This window comes from Notolabrus celidotus, chromosome 12 (genome assembly GCF_009762535.1).
Source record: "Notolabrus celidotus isolate fNotCel1 chromosome 12, fNotCel1.pri, whole genome shotgun sequence".
NCBI classification, from domain to species: domain Eukaryota; kingdom Metazoa; phylum Chordata; class Actinopteri; order Labriformes; family Labridae; genus Notolabrus; species Notolabrus celidotus.
In genome coordinates this window covers 6,605,027-6,629,342 of record NC_048283.1, presented here as the reverse complement: position 1 = coordinate 6,629,342, position 24,316 = coordinate 6,605,027, and the positions used below count along the sequence as shown (strand labels likewise).

Sequence of the window (24,316 nt, the reverse complement as noted above, 5' to 3'; positions counted from 1 at the left end):
CTAGGAGGCTCAAAGCCCGCCTCTTTACGTCACAATTGCTCGACAGCAGCAATATGGCTGCCGCCGATGATTGGCCTCAAAACAGCGCTTCGGAAACAGGTCACCCATCTGTTTCTGAAGCACTGTTTTGAGGCCATTTGTCGGCGGGGTCCATATTGGAAATGCTGAACTTAACCTAACTTCTGTCGAGCTAGTGTGAGGTAATGAGGCGGGGTTTGAGCCTCCTCGCCAACAGCTACAGTGTTCCCGCTGTCAGTCAAGTCAGTCATGTCCTTAAATGGACAAAACTTGTTATCTCAACATCTTCTGAACTGTCACGTTAGAAAAAAACTCACCTCCACACAGTGTGTGCCGATCGAGAAATTAGCCATCCATACTATACCACCCATGTTTATTTCTGCTGTAAAGATCGGCTTCTTTGAATTGGTGTGTATGTGGTTTCCAGTGTTTCTGCAGCCAGCCTTAAGCGGACGCTCGATGAACTGCAGTTTTTAACATTTCCACATGGTCTTCATATCTTGAGACAGGAGGCTGCTGCTTGAAGAAAACACTGGATTAAGTTATGCAGTAAAATCGTTTTTTCTCTGACAGTGTTGGGTAGAGATGTTACGATGGTGGAAATTTAAATTCAGACTAATCAACTTGTCTACAGGTGAGAAAATACTTTTTGAAGAGTCAAAATTGACCATAATTCATTGTCGCTCTGATCACAGATTCTAGGGGTTAAATGATATTAACTTGCTTCGGTCCTCCTTGCAGGTTAACGCCCACAAGCATGTGCTTGTTACACATTGCTCCAGTCAAGTGGGTACATGCCAGTTCAACCTGACTCTGCCTTCATACTATTTAATCTCAAGTTTCAAGATCAGATATGACGACACGACTAAGGAAATGCCCTCGGTCATAGTGCTCATTTACATCCGGGTAGTAGAGCATTAAAGCATAACTGCAGCAGTCATTAAGCAGAGTTACAGCCTGGTTATGGCAGGTGGCTGTGCTACAGCTTAGACCTAACATGTGACTGGGCATTTTGGGCATATAATGATGAAAATGATTAACAGTTTGTTTAACTGACTAGTAATTCTTGTGCCAACTGGCAAGGGTAACAACGTTTAATCATTCAGTTTACTGAACACACATCGGTATTGTTGGGCAAACAGAGATCTGTGTGATAGAGGATCATTCAATTAATGAATTATTTAGCTTTTATTTATGTTCTTTTCAAAACACATGCCAAACTACATAATTCAAGACTTATATTTGACATTCATTCTCTGTACTTGTAAAGTGTGTACCTGAGCCCAGGCTAACATTGATGGCAATGATATCACATCTCTACAGGGTGACTACACAGCTCTGTTTGGAGTATGATCATAGACTGTATACGGATGTAGTATCCCTGATGTCACCCATCTGTTTCTGAAGCGCTGTTTTAAGGCCAATGGGTGGCGGAAGCCATATTGCTACTGATGAGCGCTTGTGACGTAAAGAGGCGGGCTTTGAGTCTCCTAGCCAACAGCTACAGTGTTCCCACTTGTCAATCAAGTCAGCTGTGCCTCTCATTGGAAGACTCGTAATCTCAATATCTATGAAATTGCCGTGGGAGAAAAAAATTCACCCCCTGTACAGTGTGTGCCGATCAAGAAATGAGCTATCCAGACTACACTCGTCTTTTGTACCAGGCTGTAAACATGTTTATTTCTGCTGTAAAGATCGGCTTTTTTGAATTGGTGTGTATGTGGTTTCCGGTGTTTCTGCAGCCAGCCTCAAGTGGATGCTCGATGAACTGCAGTTTTTACTTCTGCATTGGACTCATATTTTTAGACCGGAGGTTGCCGTTTGAGTATGACAGGATGGCCTTGATTCAGAATTTAGTATTGGAAGGTGAGCAGTCAGAATCCATATCAGGAAGATAAAGATCAGTACAGGAATATCTCTATAATAATAATTTACTGCAGCCTTCATGTCATAAATTTTGCATCCAACCTGGCCTGAGCGAAATCCATGATTAAACTAGAGTACACTCACCAGAACATGCACACTGCAAGGCCATCTGGTACAGAATGAGCCCAGCATTGGATTCAGTTTTCTACAGCAGTCTTAACACATGCTCATGGAAGTGAAGCCCACAAGAGTATGTGGGTGGGCTGTGCATATAATCTGCACAGCCTACTCCTCCATCACATCACCATCTCTCAGGCTCGGCCACATTCCCTGCTTGGACACATCAGATTCCTTTGGTAAGGGGGGGTTGTGATGATTTCTGTGTCCTTTTCAGAGGTAATCAAATTCAAAAACCCCTCCACCTCCCAACTGCTGTCTCCATGGCGACAGCCAGATGTTGTGCAGGGAACATCACCCCCACTCCACATGCAAGCCTTGCCTGAGGGCAGAGTAAAGAGGCATCTGTTACCGTTTTCCCCTGCGGCTGCTGAAAATAACCAGGGGGAGACAAAACAAAAAGCCAGGCAACACAAAGATGGAGCCAAGAAGAAAAGAAGACATCCATACTGTGTCTACATGTTTCTTTGTGCTGTCTATCAAACTCAGGACTCCTTCTATAACCTCCAGGGTGCTCCTTCACTGGGACAGTATCTTCTGATCATTTCAAATTCAACGCTTCACAAATGCATCAGAAGAGTGTTGGCAGTAAAAGCAGCTGAAACGAGCTACAACTGTTCAGTCCACACAGCTCTGTGGAGATGATGATCCTCTGCACCGCTTCTCTTTGTGTGTGATCCCATATGAGGTGAACCCCCCCCTGCCATGAGAAGTAATTAAGATGCACCACCACTTCCCCGGCCTTTAATAAGGCATGCAGAAAAAGACAGTGACATTATGTACCCTACACTTACAGTAATTATGCATCTCCCTGTTGTACAGACTGAGAGGAAACAGCAGTCCTGTGCAGTCAGTAAAGCTGCCATCCTGAGTTATGAACAGAATAACATCTGCACACTGTGGAGGAATCTCTGAGGACTGAACCCGAGGTTTGTACTAAACCCTGCAGGCTGCAGACTACCTGTGTCTGTGTGTACATTTATAGCTCTGCTGCACACTGAATGATGACCAGTGTTTCCTGTGTAGTGTCATCGCTTGCTTCCTGACCTGTGGGCTGTTTAATTATATTGAGAAAATGTGCTGAACTCAAGCCTTCACTTGACTTTCTATAGAAGAGGATTAGGGCCACTGAGAAAAAAAAAATGAAGGTTCATTATTTTTATGAGAAAAGAGTCAGAATTCTGAGATTAAGGAATTCTGACTTTAATCTCATAATTCTGACTTTAATCTCAATTTCTTATTTTAATCTCATAATTCTGACTATTTTTTCTAGAATTCTGACTTTAATCTGAGAATTCTGACTTTAATCTCATAGTTCTGATTTTTAATCTCATAATTCAGTTTTTTAATCTCATAATTCTGACTTTATCCTCATAATTCTGACTTTAATCTCATTATTCTGACTTTGATCTCATAATTCTGACTTTAATCTCATTATTCTGACTTTAATCTCAGAATTCTGACTTTAATCTCAATTCTTATTTTAATCTCAGAATTCTGACATTAATCTCAGAATTCTGACTTTAATCTCAGAATTCTGACTTTTAAACTAAGAACTCTGACTTGAATCTCAGAATTCTGACTTTTTTCTCATAATTCTGACTTTAATCTCAATTCTTATTTAATCGCAGTTCTTATTTTAATCTCAGAATTCTGACTTTAATCTCAGTTCTTATTTTAATCTCAGAATTCTGACTTTTTTCTCATAATTCTGAATTTAATCTCATAATTCTGACTTTAATGTGATAATTCTGTTTTTTTTTTCAGAATTCTGACTTTAATCTGAGAATTCCGAATTTTAATCTCATAATTCTGTTTCTTAATCTCAGAATTCTGAATTTAATCTCAGAATTCTGACTTTAATCTCAGTTCTTATTTTAATCTCATAATTCTGACTTTAATCTCATTATTATTATTATTATTATTATTATTCCGAGATTAAAGTCATAAATCTGAGATTAAAGTCAGAATTCTAGAAAAAAAAAAGTCAAAATTCTAATAATAATAATAATAAAAATAATAATAATAATAATAATAATAATAATAATAATAATAATAATAATAATAAATATTGGACCATCATTTTTTTTTTTTCAGTGGCCCTAATCATCTTCCGTAACTTTCCATCCAAAACACAATGTAATTAAAAGTTGCACTGCTTTAACAATGCATCATATGGCTTCAGCTGCAATAGCAGAGGATGAAACATTATGATTAGTCCTATAATAACCCATAATAAGAAACAGTAGAAAACGCTGCAATTGAGACAGGCTGGGAGATAACAGTATATGGTGCATTCAAAGGCATTAAATACATTCATGCTGTGTTTCTATTACCACAGTTAGAACTCAGTCTACACATATACGACAGGATAAAATAGGATAACACAAGTCCACTCTGCAGAGCGTCCCAATAACGTGTAAACCCTTACCTTGATATCTGGGAGCATTTGTCTCACTTTGAACGTCGTTTTTGATCCTGTCAACATTTTAACGACGGCTTCACTCGACTTTCACAGAGAGGAAAAAAAAGAAGAGCTAATTGAAGTGGAATAAATGAAGGAGGAATGTTCTCCTCTGAGCTGTCAGCTGTCCTGTGAGTGTTTTTTAGTCGTTAAAAAGGTCCGGAGTCCAGGAACGGTTCTCCTCTATCACTGAGGCGTTCAATGTACAAACTATTTTCGCTCTTTTCATCGCTATTCGCTCTGGCAGCATCCGTGTCCCCGACCACATACACACACATAAACCCGAGAGAGAGCACACCCTGCTGAAGCCTCACACCAGTCACTGCACTGTTACTCACTAACGGAGAGATGTGTTCACCGTTATTGCTGCTTTCCTGCCCATTGCGCTCTGTTTGTTTATTCCTTCGCCATAGTGAAACACACACTGCTGAAAAAGAGGCACAAAAAGGCAGCAGAGCAGCTTCTTAAAGGGCCAGTACGTCTGGAGGTCTGGACCTGACCATGAGAGTGTGATTAACCTGGAGGAGTCCCCAAACTGTCAGGGGAAGTTTATTTTTTTTATAACTCTTAGATTATAATTCATTTTTATCCATTTAAGATCCATTTAATTACTTCTGTTTAATCTAATTCCATTGTAACATTGTATATACCAGGGGTGTCCAAAGTACGCCCGGGGGCCAATCGCGGCCCAAGATCCACTTATTTATGGCCCCAAGCTTCCATCTTAAAACGTGTTATTTATAGCACAGAAATGTATCACATTCTGAATCATCTGTTCATTTGCAGTTTCTTTCAAGCGCACAAACAAAACTGAAGTCAATCCAGAAACCTCTCAAAAAGCTTCATATGGACTACTTGTCTAAAGCCAAAGCTCTGGGAATTCTGCAAGACGACAATAAAGAAGAAACACAAGAACTCTTAAAGTTGACTGGTTTTCAAATTAATGTTTTTATCACAATGTGAGAATGTCAATAAAAGTTCAGAAGACACAAAAGAGGACACAAGACAAGATCAACATTTTGAAATTGTACAGAAAAGGCAAAATTTGGTGCATCAAAAATGTTTAGAACTCAGGAAAATAATTATGTTGTTCTTAAAATGCTGTCTGCTGGTCAGAAAAGTCTTAAAAACAACATTAAAAAAGAAGTGTGATGAAATCCAGATCGTGATCCTGCCATAGAAAAATAATGATACAATATTTCTTCCCACATTGCCCGACCCGAATGAAAAACATTTTCCTCCAGAAGAAGATACACTTTTCTAATGTTTAAGTGGCTTTTGGAGAACTGAGGACTACCTAATTACTGATTTATTGAGGGAAAAATGTAAAATAATTGTTATTAAATAGAGATTTCATATATAACTTTTATGATTCCTTAGTCTCAGTAGGAGCCACTGGCCCTGAGGTATTCTGACAACATCATATGTGGCCCTCTTTGAAAAAAGTTTGGACACCACTGGTATATACAGTTGTGCTCATACGTTTACATACCCTGGCAGAATTTATAGTTTCTTAGGTAGTTTCTGTTGTCTTTATGGTATAAAAAGAGTAAACACAGTTGTTTGATAAAAAATTTGCTTCACCCAACCACTAACCATGAGTGAAAAAAAAGTTTTTCTTTTATCATTCATATTCTCTGAAAAATGGCAAAAAAAAATCACAAATTCTGCCAGGGTATGTAAACTTATGAGCACAACTGTATCTAAATTGTATTCTAGCTTTATTTATCTATTTTTATTTTTGTAATATCTTATTGTATCTTATCTTAAAACAACTCACAACAAAAGACAGAGAAAAAAAAAAGCAAATACAAAACAAAAACATCAACATCATTGCCAGGCTTTGTAATACTCATAGTTCCAGATAAATCCACAGTCATAAGATAAGATAAGATGAGATAAGATTGATCCCAGGGGGGGGGGATTCAGTTGTTGCAGCAACCCAGACATAAGTACAATCAAGAAAAAGTTCCAATTAGTAAAATAAAATAAGTAAGAATAAAATAGATAAATCAAGATAGAATAAGATAGAATACAATTTTTCACCACTTCGCCCTCTGTCACTGCCATTACACTGCTATCTCTCCCCAAACAGTCTTTAGCATCTCATAAGATGCACATGTCACATTTATGTCTGTTGCAGCTCCAGAGGAGACAGACAGTAATGTCACCTGGTCCATGTATGACCTATATTAGTCCTGGCCTGCTGACTGCTGGCAGGAAGCTTTACAAAACCACACAATGATGAGTACAAAATAAGTCTGAAAATGAAAATAGACAGACAGAGATCACTGACTCAAGATGTGCTCATTTTGAGACTCTCAATGATTTTTTCTGTACAAGCACTCATTTTGGGTTTGCAAGAGTTACATTTCTGATGAAGTGATATCAAAGCAGGTGTTATCATTGTTAGCTTTTTTTCTGAAATTCTGTTATTGTGACAGCTCTATCCATGTAATAATTAACAGATTGAATATGCACTGTTAGCTGAGATGTTAGCTGCATTTTAATAGCTAATAAAACAATGCTAAATTATGTCTGTGTAGCATTACCAAGTTCTAAGTCATTACAAAGGTAAAGTCAACATGCTCATGACCTGCCCTCAGAACTAGGTCATTGACAACCCACACTGAAGTCCTGCAGCTTAAAATAGACAACCATTATCAGTACTAATGACTCACCCGGTTAAATAAAGGTTAAATAAGAATAAATAAATAAATAAAAGTACTCAGCACTACACTCATGTTGAGTGTAAACAGCCACACAGCTGCTGTCAGTCTGCATGTTGATCTAGTACACAGTAGTATATACTGTATGTCTAGTATATAGGGATGCACTGATGTTTTGCTAGTTTGTTCTCAGCCTGTCCTCGCACTTCTCAGTCTCTTTTGTCAGGGTTGAATGTGTCCCTCTGAAAACACCCTTGCCCCCCCCCCCCCCCCCCCCCCCCCCCCCAGTAAAATTAGTCTAGAACGACCACTGGTTTTGTCTCATTATCATAGAATAAAATAAGACATAAGTTAGTAATGTTTTCAACAGTAATGAGGGGAGCAGCCACCATACACATCCTCTATTCCAAAACGTAAAGCTTCCATTTTTCCCACCTTTTAATGTAAAAATCTCTTCTTAATCTTAGCAGGAAAATCATTTGTTCCATCTCATGAATTTCTTTGTACTGTGGGTGCATCTGCCTGTAACCATTTGCGAGTGTTTCCTTTTCTTAACAGCAATAATACATATTGTCAAGAGATATTTGGTGTCTCCTGTTATGTCATCTGGCAGGTCCCAGAATCTGTTTCATGATATTCAAAATATTTAGCTAACAGGGGAGGTTCCATTTAACCCATTAGAAACTCAGAACAGAGACAGAAGGTGTAAAGAAGTCAGTTTACCCAGCTTTCATTAAACCTTGAACACACAACCTGCCTCTTACCAACACTCTCATTAGCTCTGTGGTGGAAGCAGTGCCATACATTATAACACAAAAAAACACAGCTAAACAAAAGCATCACAGGCTGTCTGAGGGGCAAGGAGGTAAAGAGTAAAAGGGCACCAGCTGCATGCTGTGGGAACCCGTGCATAGAAAGCTTTCTGGCATGGAGGGCGGTCTATGTGGTGCTGTTTGCTCTAACAGAAGGAGACTCTACAGGGCAGTTTATCTAACTTTCTTCATTTCAAGGGCACCCAAGACAGAAATATTATGACTCAGGGAGTGCCAATGCAAGTTTGTTGGATTGCTGTTTTGGGATCAGTCTAATGACAGTAAAGTTTCATACCTGTATTTTTATTTGTGGTCATATTCACTTAATTCTGTTTTATTTTCGGTCAGGGCATCTCACAGTATCATGCTTCTTCAATAAAAGGTATCCTGAATTTAATTTCATCACATTTTCTTCGCAGGAGGTGCTCCAGTAATTTCAATATTTTTTCTCAAGCAGATGGGCACTTGCATTTACACATGTTTTCTCCAGTCAAATACTACTTAATCGTGTTTTTTCCACTGAAAGGTCCCTTATAACAGGGGTTCCCAAAGTGTGGGTCGGGAGACACAAATGGGGGGCCGTGAGGTGTCTTCCTGTATGTTTTTTTTCTTAGTTATCTTAAAAATAGTACATTTTATCCATCCATCCATCCATCCATCCATTATCTTGACCGCTTATCCCGTTAGGGGTCACAGGGGGCTGGAGCCTATCCCAGCTGGCTTCGGGCGGAAGGTAGGGTACACCCTGGACAGGTCGCCAACCTATCACAGGGCTAACACAGAGAGACAGACAACCATTCATGCACACACTCACACCTATGGGCAATTTAGAGTGATCAATCAACTTGAGCATGTTTTTGGATTGTGGGAGGAAGCCGGAGTACCCGGAGAGAACCCACGCATGCACGGGGAGAACATGCAAACTCCACACAGAAAGGCACCCGCCCGGCCGGGGATTTGAACCAGGAACCTTCTAGCTGTGAGGCAACAGCGCTACCCACTGCACCACCCTGCAGCCTGTACATTTTATCCATTATAGTAAAAAAAATATCGACAAAAGTAGCTAAACTTGAAATGAAACCTTGAAATTAGAAAATGTAATGAGTTTTCTTCCTTTCTTTTTGCCTGATGACTCCTAAGTTTAGAGTTAGCGAACAGTTAATTATCAAAAGCATCAGTAGCAGCAGGTTAATTCATAAAGGCACAGGAAACACAGACACATGCTCATATAGGTAGGCTAATTTTCTGAAGACCAGCTAAATGAAGCCACATTAAATCACTTTGAGGGACAGTGGGGGTCACAAGTCTTTGGCACCTAAATTTTGGGATCACGGCCTGAAAAGTTTGGGAACCCCTGCCTTGTAGCTACAACGTTGACCACAGTAATAGCAAATTGATCACATTTTACACCACCAGAAGGACACTTTGGAGGATGTGTCAGAGTTTTATATGACAGGTGGATCCCAGAGGGCACATTTGCAGCTTTTTTCCCACATGCATGCACCCTTATGCTACACCTAACCCTGACTCCCCACAGTACATGAGTGCACCTGTATTATACAGAACGTAGTTTTCACATCATACTGTTATAAACACAGTATGTTGTGCTGCTACAAAGCACTCTGTGGATACATGAAGGCTATATCATTTGATTATTTGAAGCCATTAAGTCATATTTCAGGTATGTTTACTATCACAGCAGGTTAAGTGTCAATATCTTTATAAAAAGTATCTGCAGCTTGATGCTTGATGTTCCTCATATGTCCTATTCAATGCACAAAATGGACTAAAAGGTTCAATATTAATATTGAAAATGTACTGAATACAAGTGCATACTGAAATCAATTTAAGCTGCATGAAAACATTTTGCTCCATTCAATATTTTTTGTTAAGTACCCTGACAATCTGTTTAATATGTTTCAAGTAAAGCTGCTTCATGTTGCGTTTTAACATCATGGTGTCCAACTTGTTTCTCTACCTCATCTTTTGTTTTGTACTTTTCCTTTCATTGATTTGTCCCTCCTGCACAAACACAACAGCTCTGTTTGTTCAAATTGGTTACATACAAATTAGATTGTATCCTTCACAACCTACTTTGAACTGGAGGACATCAAGGAGACAACTTTTATCATGCATAGAGATAATAAAATGAAAGCTTGAGGTTTCATTTCACAGTGAACGCTCTGGCTTTGTACTCGAGCGGCTCGTTGTTAAGGGGTTTATATGGAAACAGAAGCTGAGTCAGTCAGCCAACATCAATAAAACTAACCCGCTCTTGACTTTCTAGTTTTTGAAGCCTGCTCTTTAAGACAAAATAATCTTATTTAATAACCACCAGCACTCACTTTTTGGTCAGCAGTACCTCTTTCTGATCCTGTTGCAGGTCTGTGTTGAGGCTCAGTCCTCTCCTCTCTCATGGAAAAGAACAACCAATCACTTTCTCCTGGGTGGATACAGGAGGCCAACTTAGAAGAAAATTCCTTTCCAGCGAGAACAGGGAAAGTTTGAATAATCCTGAGCGTCAGTCTGTCCTGCTGAACAGGTGGGGAGACGCTGTCCCTGTGAACTATAATAGAGAGAGGTCTGGATTTTTTACCACATGGGAAACTGTTCAATATTACATAAGGGTCTCCGATTTCTTTGATACATAAAACAGTCCCAGACACAGGACCTTGCATCATCTGAGCTGGAGATATTCAACAATGTATAATGCAACAAGGTTAGGGTAATGCACAATGACACAGATAAAAAAAAGTACTCACAACAAATGATAACATTTAGAGCCAAGCTTTGAGTTCATCTGATATGTTTGTTTGTATTCTGTTAGAGATCTGTAGTGTCTCTGCAGCAACACTTTAATCAAAGTGATGGTAATGTTGAAGTGGTTTAATAATAGTGCAGAATATCACTTTCCTTACACACAGAGCGAAGAGGTTTATAGTTTTATAACAGTGGAGCTTGTAAAGGACCAGTGAGGAGCTAAAAGGATAAACTGATCAGACAACATCATCAGCTGATCGGTCCCTGGTGTTTACGTACATGTTGAGTATGTGCGGTTATAAAAATAATATTTTCTGGAAATAAAATTATGAAAATGGTTGATATAAGACCATTACAGCACTAGCCTGTTTGCATCATATTCTTTAACTCCTTATTTAGCTTAATACTCTCAGCATTATCTGAAGAAGCTGTAGCACAGCATCAGCTGAGCAGACAAGGGTCCTCTCCATCGGCTGATGATGTATAAACATGAATGTATGATATTATAGGAACGTGTATTTCCAAGATTGGGGTCTTGAAAACTTGGGGTGGGGTGTCTCCAAGGGTTGCTACATTAGTGGCAAACTTTTAAGAGGAAGTCTCAAAGCAGTCTCAGCAGATGTCTGTCTAACATGAGTCTGATCCTGCTCGAGGTTTCTGCCTGTTAAAGGAAGTTTATTGTGCATTTCTGTGCTCATTATCACAAGACAGTGCTTTTTCTTGTTTTATGAGCTGCTAGCTGTAAAACAAATTCCCCCCGGGGTTACTAAAGTTTACCTCATACTTTCTTCTATCAGCAAAAATTGGTACACAGTTCACATAAATCAGATCTGTTCTCATTCTGGCTCAAGATTCAATATCATATCAGCCATCGTGTGATTCATTTGGACTCCAATGTCAGTATCTGTATTCTCCTCTATCCCTCTTCCAAGACCCAACTTGGTTTAGGCATGACGGCTGTCTAACATGAGTCTGGTTCTGCCTGAGGTTTCTGCCTGTTAAAAGGAAGTTTTTCCTCGCCACTGTAACTAGCTAAATATTGCGATGTGCAATGCTCATGATGGATTAAGGTGGGGTCAGACTGAGTCTCACCCTGTTTTGAAGTCGGGTCTTTGTTCATAATTTGACATAGAGTGGTCTAGACCTGCTATGTTTGTAAAAGAGTCTTGAGATAACGTTTGTTGTGATTTGGCGCTATACAAATAAAGATTGATTGATTGATTGATCTGTATCATGCTACAAAATATTGTTTACCTCTAGTTGTTTTTATTTCAGATATTGTTCAAACTGCTTGTTTTTTTACTGTTTTATTTTTTTGTTCAACAGTCCACTTTTAAAATATACTTGTAAGTCTGACATAGGATGATGCAAAACATCACAGCTGAGAGGCTGGAGCTGAGAAATGTTGAAATTAATGACTTGACTGATCTGTTATTAATATGGTTGCAGATGGATGTTGATTGATCATAGGACAAACTGCTTCAGCTCTATTGCTAAACTATTAAACTGTAGTGCTCACCCTTTCTTCATGGACTTAACTTTACATGTCTAAAACAACTGTATAAATGTATGCACTATTTTCTAGTAGAATGATGCTGTATTATTTTATAGGAACTGATCACATCTATTTGTGGATTTGTCAATGAGCCATCAATCTTTTAATAACAAAAAGATGAGTCATATTAAACAGAGAAAACAGAGGAAGCATAATGTTTTTGAAATACAATGAGAATTTATTCAAACGGTGCAAAAAAATTAATAATTATAATAATAATAACCTAACATAAAATCTGATGTTCTTTCTATCCAGATTGCACTGTCACACAGCCTTAGGGCTCTCCTCTCAAAACAAAACAAAAGAAAAAACAATAAAACAATAAAACAATTAAAAAATGAAAACAGATCAAAATACCAGGACGAGAGAGAGATCAAGTTCAAATAATGCACAAATTTGGTAAAATGGATCGCCATTTACATGCAACAGTTCCAGTCCCATGCAACTCAAAGTATTCCATGTTAATGTCACTGATGATGAATCTTCTGCTCACACAGAAAATACAGTGTTGTACAATATATATAAAAATAGATCGGGTCAGTTGTGTCGCAAAAACTAATTCTGAGCCGGTTCTCCTCTGGTGTGGAGGAAACGAGCTGGGTCAACAAGAACATCACTGTCATGTTTTAGCATAGCACGGTTCGGTGGCTGTAGAAAAAAGTAAACAAATTTTTTTTTACAAATCAATAAAAGCAACAAACAATTAAAAGCCAGACTGCTAGACAATTAGCCTTGTGAGAAAGAACATCCTAAAATGTCGCAACTAAACATTCCACAAGGAAACCTATTAAAAAATCTCACTATAAATATAAATTCTCAAATGGTATCTTGTTAGGTCAGCACTGAGGAAATTAGTTTGCAATGAGAGACCCAAGAGGCCCGTCTGGGAGTCGCCTTCCACAGCCAAAATATCACTTTCTGGAAAAACACCAATTCTTCCCCAAATCCAGGCTCATACAAGCTGTTCATCCACACCTGTTTCACTATCCAACAACATACATTCTTACCCTTTAAAAACACTGTAAAACTTTGGGCTTACAAAAATAACTCGAACATATTTATACAACCTCTCACTGTTTTTTTCATAAATACAAAAATGTGTTTGTAGCCTGTAACGTCTGATGTTTTACATGTTTCTGAGGCATCCATTCATTGCAAAATATTAAATTAAAAAATGCTTTTGTGAGCTAATTATTACTTTGGAGGGCAGGAGAGAGTTTGCACATACATACAACATTTTTTTTAAATACAGGCATCACCTTCCCCCACAGTCAGGGGACGCCCCACGGGTCTCCTCTGAATTAAAATGCAAGTGCATGGACACATGTCAGCACACAGAAACACAGCAAATGTCTTTCGTAGAGGGGTAATAGCATGGTTTAAAGGTTTTTTCATGTCAGTAAAAACTCTTAGTGTTGCTTTAACACACAGCAAAAAAGACTTCAATCTTCCATCACCTGCCTTTGTAACAGACAACAAATAATACAGCGTAACATAGCGTTAAATCACCACTACTGAAGATTATCCTCAAATATTTTGGTTAATTTGTTGTTTGTAGTTTGAGTGTGGTGTCACAAAGGTAAGTCCCAAACATTGAGTCACATGGAAAACAAATCAAGAGCGCCCTCAGCTGGGCAAGGCAGTGAACTACGTACTAAATTGTGCTTTTCTAGATTCAATGATGGAGAACAGATCAGAGTTGGAGCAGCTGAGGCCACACTACCTCAAAAGAAGTTCCTCAGAACCGCCTATTAAAGGGGAAACAAAGCATTTATGTAGTACAACTAAATCAGCCTTCAATTTCAAAATAAAATAAGGAAGACTCAAACAGAACGTCAGTCTGTATCTTAACCTGGAGAAATAATGAACAGCTTCCACACTGTTTCAAAATAATTTAAGATATTATTTCATTTGGGGCAGTAGTAGCAGAGCCTGCAGGCGATGAAGCAGCAGTGGGTACTGGAGGTTCGCCCTGCACAGCGGACAAACTGGATTGTGATGCCACGAGGACAAATGCTGAAAAAGGCAACTAGGAAACTGAGTAACATGGTGACGCTGGCACCAAAATGCTGTAGCACTACAGTAACTGAATCCCTTTCTGACCTGTGGCCCTGATTTCCCATGAACAGAGGTGGCAGTGTCTGCAGAGATGGACAGAGGACAACAGTCAGGCCACTTCAGAAACAGTAAAAAGGTTTGTTACTACGGACGTCAGGAAAGTGCTTGAATTTGTGCAAAAACAGGAGAACGTAACCAGATTTCAGGATTGAGTGCCAGAAATCTAGAAACAGCCTTCAGTAGAACTTTAGAATTTGCAGTGAGTGAACAAACTGAAAGACATTAAGATGTCCTGTGAGCAAAAAACAACGTTAATGCTTGAAGATAACCTTTTTGTGGGATCGTGAGATTGTAACAAACAAGTTTCACATTTCTCAAACATCAGAGCGCAGAGGGTTTGATATCTCAGGACAGCCAGTGTTGGGATCTTGAAACTTGGTACCAGAATTTGTGGATGCATTATGAATGGAACTGAGTTTCATGAGCTGACAGAGGGGCGTGTTTCCCTTTGCACCATGCACACAGAGTTTGGAGACAATCGTCCTCGAAAGCAGACAAGTTCATGTCACTGGTTGGACAACAATCAGTAGAATTTCATTACTCAATGGCAGAACACTGTAACCAATCAGTTCATTAGTTTTTAACATTTAAATTAATCCCAAATTTGTTCATTTTTATTTATTTGTTGAAGTAATTTCTCTTTTTTTTAGTTAATTTATGATTCAAGCTTTTTGAATTTTAATAGAGTGTCTTTCCACTGACAGATCTCACTGATCAACATTTTTCACAACTTCCTGATATTTAGTCAAATAAACAAAACATGTGTTTAGGAAGTAGTCCAACTTTTAATCCACAGTGGAACTTGCATTTTTTTGCAGCCTTCATTTTGGTGTCAGAAACCTGAAACTGTCTTTAGTAACAGTTGAATCATTAGGAAGAAAAGCATAAACACATGTGACAGTTGTCTCCAAAGTCTGTGACGTTTTGACTCTGCAGTGTATCGTATTATTAAAAGCCTTAAAGCCAGCTATTATCACAGAACAAGAAGATCCATGTGAGGAAGATAAACAGTTCAACCAACATCTGAAACACACTGACTCAGGCTCTGAGAGGGAGTTCTTACCATCCAGCTTTTATGGCTATATTATCTTTGTTCTGCAACATGGGATCAATACTGTGAGTGAATACATTTAGATTGACATCTTTAGGATTTAATTTATACATTTTCTTTAGATATTTATTTTGACCAAAAAAAAGTTATTATTGACAGTGCAGAGCTGTTGCCTCAATGCATGGACATGTCTAAGGTTTGCATTCTGTAAAATTAGCACCACAGCAGCCCACAGAACGCTTATTCATTTAGCATTGCACGCTAGTTTCAATTTGCATTATGCAAATGGTGTCAGACGAAAAAGCAATTTGACGAGGATTAAATCTGCTGTTTCCCGAGGTACATATGACGCAAGCATCTAGTAACAGTAGTGTAAAAATCTGTATAACACTGAAATCACCCTCGACTGATGTGACTTCAACACACTCAAACATCCCGCCTCGACTGACCAATCAAACATCCTCACAGAGCATAAAGTGGAGCAGAGACACTCGTGTCTTTTTCTGTTTGTGCTTGCATCGCTGTGTGTGTGAAGTAGTGTGAGTCTGACTTGGTGAATATGTGTTCATGTAACTGTATGTGTGTGATGAGTGTTGTGTATGGTGCCTGCCATATACATTCTCTCCACTAGGAGGAGACAGTAGCAAGGCGTTAGACTGATAAAAGGAGGAGAGCCTGCAGCTCACACACACACACACACACACACACACACAAATAAACACACGCACACACACACACTCATACGTAACGCCTGCGTAAGAGCCACAGCAAAAATGTAACAGAAGTGCAGTTAGTTTATTCTATGGTCTATCATGTGACTCCTGCAGTTAAACCACCCTGTTTTACTGAAGTTGTGTCGACTGATCGCCACTTTCTTTGCTCCAACAGGAAGTGACGCTGCTAGAAAAAAAGTGAGGGAGCTGGTTGTGGCTTTCTCTCGCCCATACGCAGGCTGATCTGCCCAAGCCGTCACACGTCTGTTTTTTTTTAAACTGACAAAAGGCCACTCATCAAATTCAAGCTGTAGTGAGGTCCGTTCAGAACCTGTGGATGGCCGGTTCTGGCTCCCTCTTTTTCAGCTCTTCTCTGTAGCAGTAAGAGCAGTAGTTGCCCGTCTCAGGGTGTCCGTAGTAGGTGCAGCTGGGTGTCCGACAGCGGCTGGACTGCAGGCTGGCTAGGCCGCCGGCGCTGCCCAGGGAGTAGTGTCTGACTGGGGGCTGCCCGCTCCGAGAGTCTAGGTTGGAGCGCACGTCCCGGAAGCCGTTAGTGTAACTTCCAGCAGCATGTTCAGACCCGGGGTAGTCCGGCGGGTCAAACTCAGGGGGGTACGAGGGCACAAGGCGAGTGGGACTTAAGGAGGAGGGGCCTTGTGAGTTATTGTACTGGGGGTGTGGGGGACCCTGTGCTGTGGGGCAGTGTCTGGGAAGTGTGGCGTACGAGGGAAGGCCGGGGTAAGAGGTCGCGGGGGAGCCACCGGCGAGCTGCCGCCGAGTATCCATGTAGCCGTGCATGTGAAGGTGCTGAGTGAGGGGCTGTGCAGCTGGAGGCTGGTCTATGAAAGAGGGCCGGGGGATGGCGACCACACCAGGATACATGGAGGTTGTCAGAGGAGATGCTTTCAGTTGGTTGAAGGTGGGGGAGGAGTTCTCTGACAGATCCTCTTTTGCTTCATAAGCTCGGTACGTCAGCTCCGGACCACCGACCGTCTCCTTCTTGGGTATCTGGACGCCATTCGTGATGTTCTTCCTCTCCAGATCGCGCCGCTGTTGGTCCTGCTCGGCTCTGAAGCGCTCCTCTGCGTCTGAAAGGTAGCGCTGGATCATCTCCTCCTGGAAGGGCTGACGGTTGCTCGTGGTGAGAAGGCTGGCAAAGATAAACTTCCTCTCGCCCTGCATGGCGGCTCGGAGGATTCCCAGGCTCACCTTGACGTCGGCACTGTACTTGTAGGTTTCGCTCTCCGTGCTGCTTCCTCCACTGCTGCTCATGCTGCTCCCCGTCCCGTTCAGACGCTCGCTACCTGAGGAGGGGGAGCCTTTGCCTGAGTCCTCGGAGGCGTGGGCTGAAGGCGAGCCGTCTTTGCTGCCCTTCCTCCCCCTAAACGAGCCCTTCTTCTTCTCACCGCCCTCCTGCTTGACACCTCCGGCTCCAGCGTTCTTTCCTGTCATCAGTCCGCCTACGTTTTTCTTCAGCTTGCTGCCCAGACTCTTGCCAAAGCTGCCGAGCTTGTTGGCCACAGAGTCTGCCCTCTTCTTGTCTTTGTCTTTGTCCTTTTCCTTCTTGGTTTTGTCCTTCCCTGCTGTTCCTGTCGCCGAGCCACTGCTGGAGGAACTAGACGAGGAAGAGGAGCTGTTTTTGGCCAAAGAGCCACCTCCATTGACGGTCGATCCTGTGGTCGTGTCTCCGTTTCCGTTTGAGCTGCTGCTGACTGACTCCTTGTCTGACTCTCCCGAGTCTGGAGGCGTGCGGGCATCCTCTCCTGCCGACGCTGTGGGAGACTCGGGCTGGGCCAAGGGGGCTTGCTGTAAGGACACAAAGCAGGAACCAAAGTCAGTGGAAAACAAGGGTAGAGAACTAAAAATCAAGCCTAAACCAAGTGACCAAATTACAAAGGGAAATAAAACATATGTATATAAACAAGAAAGGTTACAAGTCACATTCTGTCTGAAATGAGAAGTACAAATACACAGTGCAGACCTGTGCCCCTCAAGTACAGGGGAAAGAATCCGCACAGAGGATGTGAGGAGGGTGAGTCATAGAGCTGCCGTTTGCAGACCAGCGCAGAAAAAAAACAAATGACTCAGTTTCCAAATGCCTTTTCATATCAAACAGTTTAAGGAAGCTGCTAATATAAGAATGCTTTATTTGGAAAAGGCACGACCCACATGATGACGCAGTGTTCTGATCTCCAACAAGCGGCAGTCACAGACTAACCCACCTTTCAGGAATAATGACCATCACACAGATTTCCTCTGGCAGCACAGCCGAACAAAACAAACCTCCTCAATATCTAAATACAGGGATTCCTGAAATGTTCACCCGTCCCTGAGTTTAACCATGCACTGAATGTGTCGATCCCAGCACCCTGATGTTAGCATGTGGCACACAAGAGGAGCTTTGTCACGGTGTTCGCATGGCGTGACTTTATGACCTGAATAGCCCAGTGTAGCTTTCCGTCTGGTCCGATGGAAGAGGCATAAACATCGTCTTTGTTTAGAATGAGAGTGGGAAATTAACACTTACCACAAGTGCCTGTAATATAAGTCTACCAACCACTTTTCCTCATTACAGGTTAGTGTATATTTTTCCTTTTTTTCTTTCCTTGTTTGACGATTTATGCAAAAGCAGAATGTCCAATAACTCTTTTTTACCTCGCAGGGCAGGGGCAGCCAGGCGACCGTCATGTAGCTGTGCAACATCTGGAGCTTGGCCTCCAACGAAAGAGCCACGCTGAGAGGAAGCAGGAGAGAGAGAGAGAGAGAAGTTAAAGCTCAGTAAGAAGAGGCTGACATGTTCTGCTTAAACTTGATGTTGAGAGGATGTAAAGCGCTATTTTTGTACGAGGTGGGGATGATATCCCTCATCTATCATGAAAGGCATCATGTCTTTTTTGCAACATTTTGTGCGCTAGACTGAAAAATAAACATATGAATGTAAGAAGTGAGAATGTGTGGGAGTCTTTCTGCAACTCAGGAGCAGCTCTTCCCTCTTCTGAGCGGCTGTCCCGTGACAGAGACGTGTGAAGTGGAAAAGAACACACTGAGAATGCATACAGTTTATTACATTATAGATCAACTAAGATGTTCCTCCTGGGGATAATCGTTAACCAAACCCTGAAGACTGAATAAAACTGGCTCATGTTTCACACACTCGTATACGTATATGCTAATCTGTTACATCGTTGTTCCTGGGAATCTCTGGAATGATCATTTCTTGGAGTTTTTCAAGATCGTGGAAAAACAGCTGAGACGGAGAAAGAGTGTCAGCCGAGTGGAAACCTCAGACTGCTCTAACAGGGCTGCTTGTTTTTTTCCTTTTCTTCATTGATTTGTAATGCTGGTTAAAAATGAACTGGAATGAACTGAAATGTCTGTGGATTAACCTCCATGAACTGTTCTTGAGTTACTGTTTGTAACTCACTGTTACACAAATACAAGAAATCCTGGACTAGATTTTGAAATTCCAGGAGGATTACTTTTCGTCTGTCCTTGTTTTCCCTTTTGAAATAACAACAAGTTAAAGTCGAATGTACTCTGTGCTGCTTTCCTGATTGATGTTTATGGTTCTGCTTGTTCTGGTTAAGTTTTCTTATTAACGGTAAACAGGGCTCTCCATGCACAGCCAACTTATGTACTCAGGTGCAGGAACATACATAAGGAAAATAACAAATATAACTTCACACTCTGAAATGACTTCAGCGAAACGTGATGTTCGCTCACAATAAAGTCAGAGTAAATACATTTCAGTGTACGGTGCTCTTTTTGTTATTTTCCTTAAGTTTTCTTATTATTAAGGACCTTTGTGGAGTGAACTGTGGAAAGCAAAAATAAAAAGACACTGACTCAGGTGTTGTTGGCCTAGCGGTCTATGTGCGCACCCCATATACATAGACTAGAGGTTGCAGGTTCCATACCAGCCTCGGCCATTAACTGCATGTCCTCCTCCACTCTTTACTCCCCACATTTCCTGTCTCTCTTTAGCTGTCCTAACAAATAAAGGAAAAAATACCCCAAAATATAACTTAAAAATAAATTATAATTAAAAGATACTGATTCACAATTAAACATGACTTCAGTATTGTTCAGCTGTGAACCTAACTGGCTACCTGGTATTTGGGTGAACTGATACAGAGGTCCCTCACTTGAAAAGGGGAGTTATATGCAGATCACACAGGGGGACAGCAAGAAGAAAAACATCCATGAACAAGGTAAACCTGCACTCTTTCTTAATGTTGAATTAATTAACACAATGTTGTCATCCCACTTTAATCTTTAACATTTAACTGGAGAAGATCTCAGAGGTTAGCACTGACTTTTTTGAAGCATGTTTCTCATTCAATTGTTTTTATTTATTTGAATTATTTTCAACATTGTAGATTAAAACTGAAGACATCAAAACTATGAAATAATCTGGTTTTGCCATAATATAGATTACAACAGTAGTCAAATAGGACTATCCATTGTGTACTTACCCTACCTCTGAACAACACAACTGATGGTTTCAAACACATTAAGAAGGCAAGTCTTTCTACAAATTAACTCTTGACAAGGCTCATGTTCATTAGAAACCATTCCAGGAGACCACTTCATGAAGCAGACTGAGAGAATACCAAGAGTTACAGGGGGCTACTTTACAGAATCTAAAATATAAAACATATTCTAGTTTGTTTAACACTTTTTTGTGAATTAAATAATTCCATATATGTTCTTTCATAAGTTTGATGTCTTTGGTATTAATCTGCAGTGTTTCAAATAATTAAAATAAATACAAACCCTTGTATGAGAAGGTGTTTCCAAACTTCTGACTGTTAAGAGTCAAGAGTAAGAGGGCACATCTCTAACTTTGTATATAATGTGATGTTAGTTCTCTCTTATAACGCACACTGAAGATAGAACTGGGGGTTTGTCAGCTGCTGCTGAAAGGTTGTAATTTCTCTCTGGATGCTACAGTGAAAAGCTTAAAGCATCTGACTGTTGTTCATTCTTCCTTTTGTTCTACTGAATTAACTTTTCCAAACAATAACCACAGCTACTCAGGAAATCTCCTCCATGTCAGTCTTTTCTCCTGAAGGAGAAATCCACAGTGTTGTCAGCTGACGTAGGTAAAGGTGAAAGTTATTATTGGTTTGCTATTTTGGTGCTCAGTCCCCAGGTCCATTCATAGAAAGTATTTAGAGCTAATCTCATTGTAAGTGGAACTGAGTGTTGCTAATCTGAGTTCAGGGATCAGACCCCACACACTGACACTCTTTTCTAAAGGTACAGATGTCCCAGAGGGAGTACATACGCAGGACAACATTGTGCACTCTCATTCATATCTGTTCAAGTTGTGACCCATAAAAGCTCTTCAGGAGAACACATCTGTAAAAGGCAGTGAGTGGAGACGTCTGACATGATGATCATGACCTGGAAGAGATGTTTTTAGCAGCAGGCCGTACCTCGCTAGCATCACGTTGTCAGTGTCATCCTTGCCCCACTCCCAATCTTTCCCCGGGTCCACAGCGAAGTGCAGCGGCAGCATTTTGTGCTCTGAGTCAGTGAGAGGGATCACAACTGCTGGTGGAGAAGGAGAAAAGAAAGTATTCTTAGAAAAAGGATGAAACGCTTTAATGAAGAACTCTGGAATGCTTGCAGGACGGAAATACTTCAGAGTGCAATCAATTCTTTCACTTTCTATTTTCACATTTGGCCCGATCTGTCTGACCGATATTGTGTTTGGAGGGTTCCATCTGATATTTTTAGATTGGTTAACAACCCGGCGTCTGAACTTTGTCTGGAAATCAAGGATAAACTTCTATTCTCTGCATAAACCACAGAGTGAGCACAAAGAGTCAGTGCTGATTCAAAAACTATTTTGTTTGACTCAATTCAAAGTTTATTTTAAGTTCTTCAATCCTGAGACTCTAACTGAAGAACTTGATAACAGTATCATTCACACTGAGCTGCTGAAGTTGGGGATTTTCTTGCTCTGCATTGAGCGAGAGATCACTTGACATAGGCCACGGTTACATGATGTTTTTTAATTCAGAATTAGTTATTCAGAATTAAATAATTCAGAATTAAAGTATTCTACTTCGCATTTACATGGAAATAGTCAATTTGAATTGAGGTTTACATGGAAAACACATTTAATCGTCTTTATTCAATTCCGCTTAAGGTCTGGGGGTTGTGAAGGGTTCTGATTGGACAGGAGCGGGCGTCACGTGTTTACGTCTACCGGAAGAAAACAGACTCCAGTTCCTGCTTCTTTTTATTTTCAGTTACAACATGGAAGACCACATAATAAGTACAACTTTTGCTTTGATTTTGATTATAGTTTTGAATAAGCAGCTCGACACAAACATACTGCTTCACTTTCGTCAGCTGAGGAGGAGAAGAGAGATACAGTTGTGCTCATAAGTTTACATACCCTGGCAGAATTTATGGTTTCTTCGGTAGTTTCTGTTGTCATTATGATATAAAAAGAGTTAACACAGTTGTTTGATAAAAAATTTGCTTCAACCAACCACTTACCATGAGTGAAAATAACGTTTTTCTCTTATCATTCATATTCTCTGAAAAATGGCCAAAAAAACCCCAAAATTCTGCCAGGGTATGTAAACTTATGAGCACAACTGTAGACTCTACAGTTGTGCTCAGTTGTGACCAGAGTGAAGTGTGAATGAGTGAAGTGTGAATGAGTGAAGTGTGAATGAGTGAAGTGTGAATGAGTGAAGTGTGAATGAGTGAAGTGTGAATGAGTGATACGAGACACATTGATGTGATGTGTCACAATCATATCAGTTTCTATCGGCCCAAAATTAACTAGGGTGGGAGTAATGGGCACAATATGCTGGTTTCATTGGCGCAAATGGTCCTTATCTGTATATATGCTGTTTTTAATGACACAGCACAATTTTATAATTTATTAGATATTTATTATAATCACTTCACGGACCCCCACGATATGGTTCGCGGACCCCCGGTGGTCCTAGGACCCCACTTTGAGAACCACTGCTGTAGAGGACCGGAGAAGGGAGGCGGAAGACCGTATTTTGGCGAATCAAAGCCGGTTAGTGCAACGGCTGCTCTACCTCAGCCTGGAATATATCCCCGCCAGCGCGGAATATGTGCGTCATCGCGACAGGACAAGGGAACGAGCATGCGCAGAACGACCGGAATTAATTTAAAGCGGAATGAACATATATATGATCGAGGAATTATTCAATTCGGATTTAAAATCCGAATAAACCAGCCACTTATTTAAGTTTTATTCGGAATGGTCATTTTCATTCAGAATAAGGTGTTTACATGGTCATTTTTAATCTTTTTAAAGAGGATTTAATTTTAATTCTGAATTCAAGAGGAATTAAAAGTCTCATGTAAACGTAGCCATAGACAGCTGAAGGCACAGAGCTATAGATGAGAGCAGGTCCGTTTGTTATGTACTCCTAGAAAACCCTTTGGTAAACTGTGCATACTTTAAATTCATACATTATTAAAGCTCTTTTATTATCAGGGATCTTCTGCAACAACTTGTAACGCCGTGATTAATGTGCTGTGATTTATGACTTTCAAATGTTTACTGCTTACTAAGAGGCTGCTGGGGAGAAAAATCGATATCCAGATGATAATAAAGATGAATGATGCCGAGCATTACCTTGCTCTTTGGAGCTGTCCTTTTGCTCCATGGAGACCAGGGCAGAGAAGTGCGCCTGGTCGTACGCCAGCACCAGGGGCGAGCGATGGCACTTGGCAGCTGGCACTTCCAGTGGTAGGTAGATGCCTCCGAACGGGATGGGAGCAAAGGCTGCGGGAAGAGTAACAAGGACATTAAACATCTGAACAGCCCGGCCTGCAGCAATGAAACCAGGTCATAAAATACTCTGTGAGAGCGGGAAGGAAATAAAAAGGAGCTTTTACATCTGAGTGCAATAAATCAAACCTCTACTCTCAAACTTTTTACACATCATTTAAATATGATGAATTCATTAACGCCAGTTATCTGACTTATCCCACGGTGTAAAGTGAGCTCCCAGGATGGAAGGTAGAGCTGACGTGGAAGTATCTTAAACATGCATTCTTTGTCGTCCACACTAGTCACAGGTTTTATTCAGTGCAGCATGTTTTT

The 24,316-nt window shown here is 40.6% G+C and overlaps 2 protein-coding genes across 5 annotated transcripts in view; both read right to left on the bottom strand.

The window, feature by feature from the left end:
- The window catches only part of mtmr11 (myotubularin related protein 11), a 48,476-nt gene extending 43,470 nt beyond the window's left edge, over positions 1-5,006 (bottom strand). Inside the window, exon 1 of the mRNA XM_034698599.1 lies at positions 4,493-5,006. Coding sequence (XP_034554490.1) covers positions 4,493-4,549 — 57 coding nt within the window. The 5' untranslated portion in view covers positions 4,550-5,006. The remainder of the gene's footprint in view (positions 1-4,492) is intronic.
- A 7,469-nt stretch (positions 5,007-12,475) lies between these two features.
- Positions 12,476-24,316, bottom strand: part of otud7b (OTU deubiquitinase 7B) — a 62,847-nt gene continuing 51,006 nt past the window's right edge. For 2 of the 4 annotated variants that reach the window (XM_034697935.1, XM_034697937.1), the window contains exons 9-12: positions 23,846-23,995; positions 21,645-21,762; positions 18,859-18,937; positions 12,476-18,009 (exon numbers count right to left, since the gene is read on the bottom strand). In XM_034697935.1, coding sequence (XP_034553826.1) covers positions 16,528-18,009; positions 18,859-18,937; positions 21,645-21,762; positions 23,846-23,995 — 1,829 coding nt within the window. In that variant the 3' untranslated portion in view covers positions 12,476-16,527. The remainder of the gene's footprint in view (positions 18,010-18,858; positions 18,938-21,644; positions 21,763-23,845; positions 23,996-24,316) is intronic. The other 2 variants (XM_034697936.1, XM_034697938.1) reach the window with 1 other exon arrangement.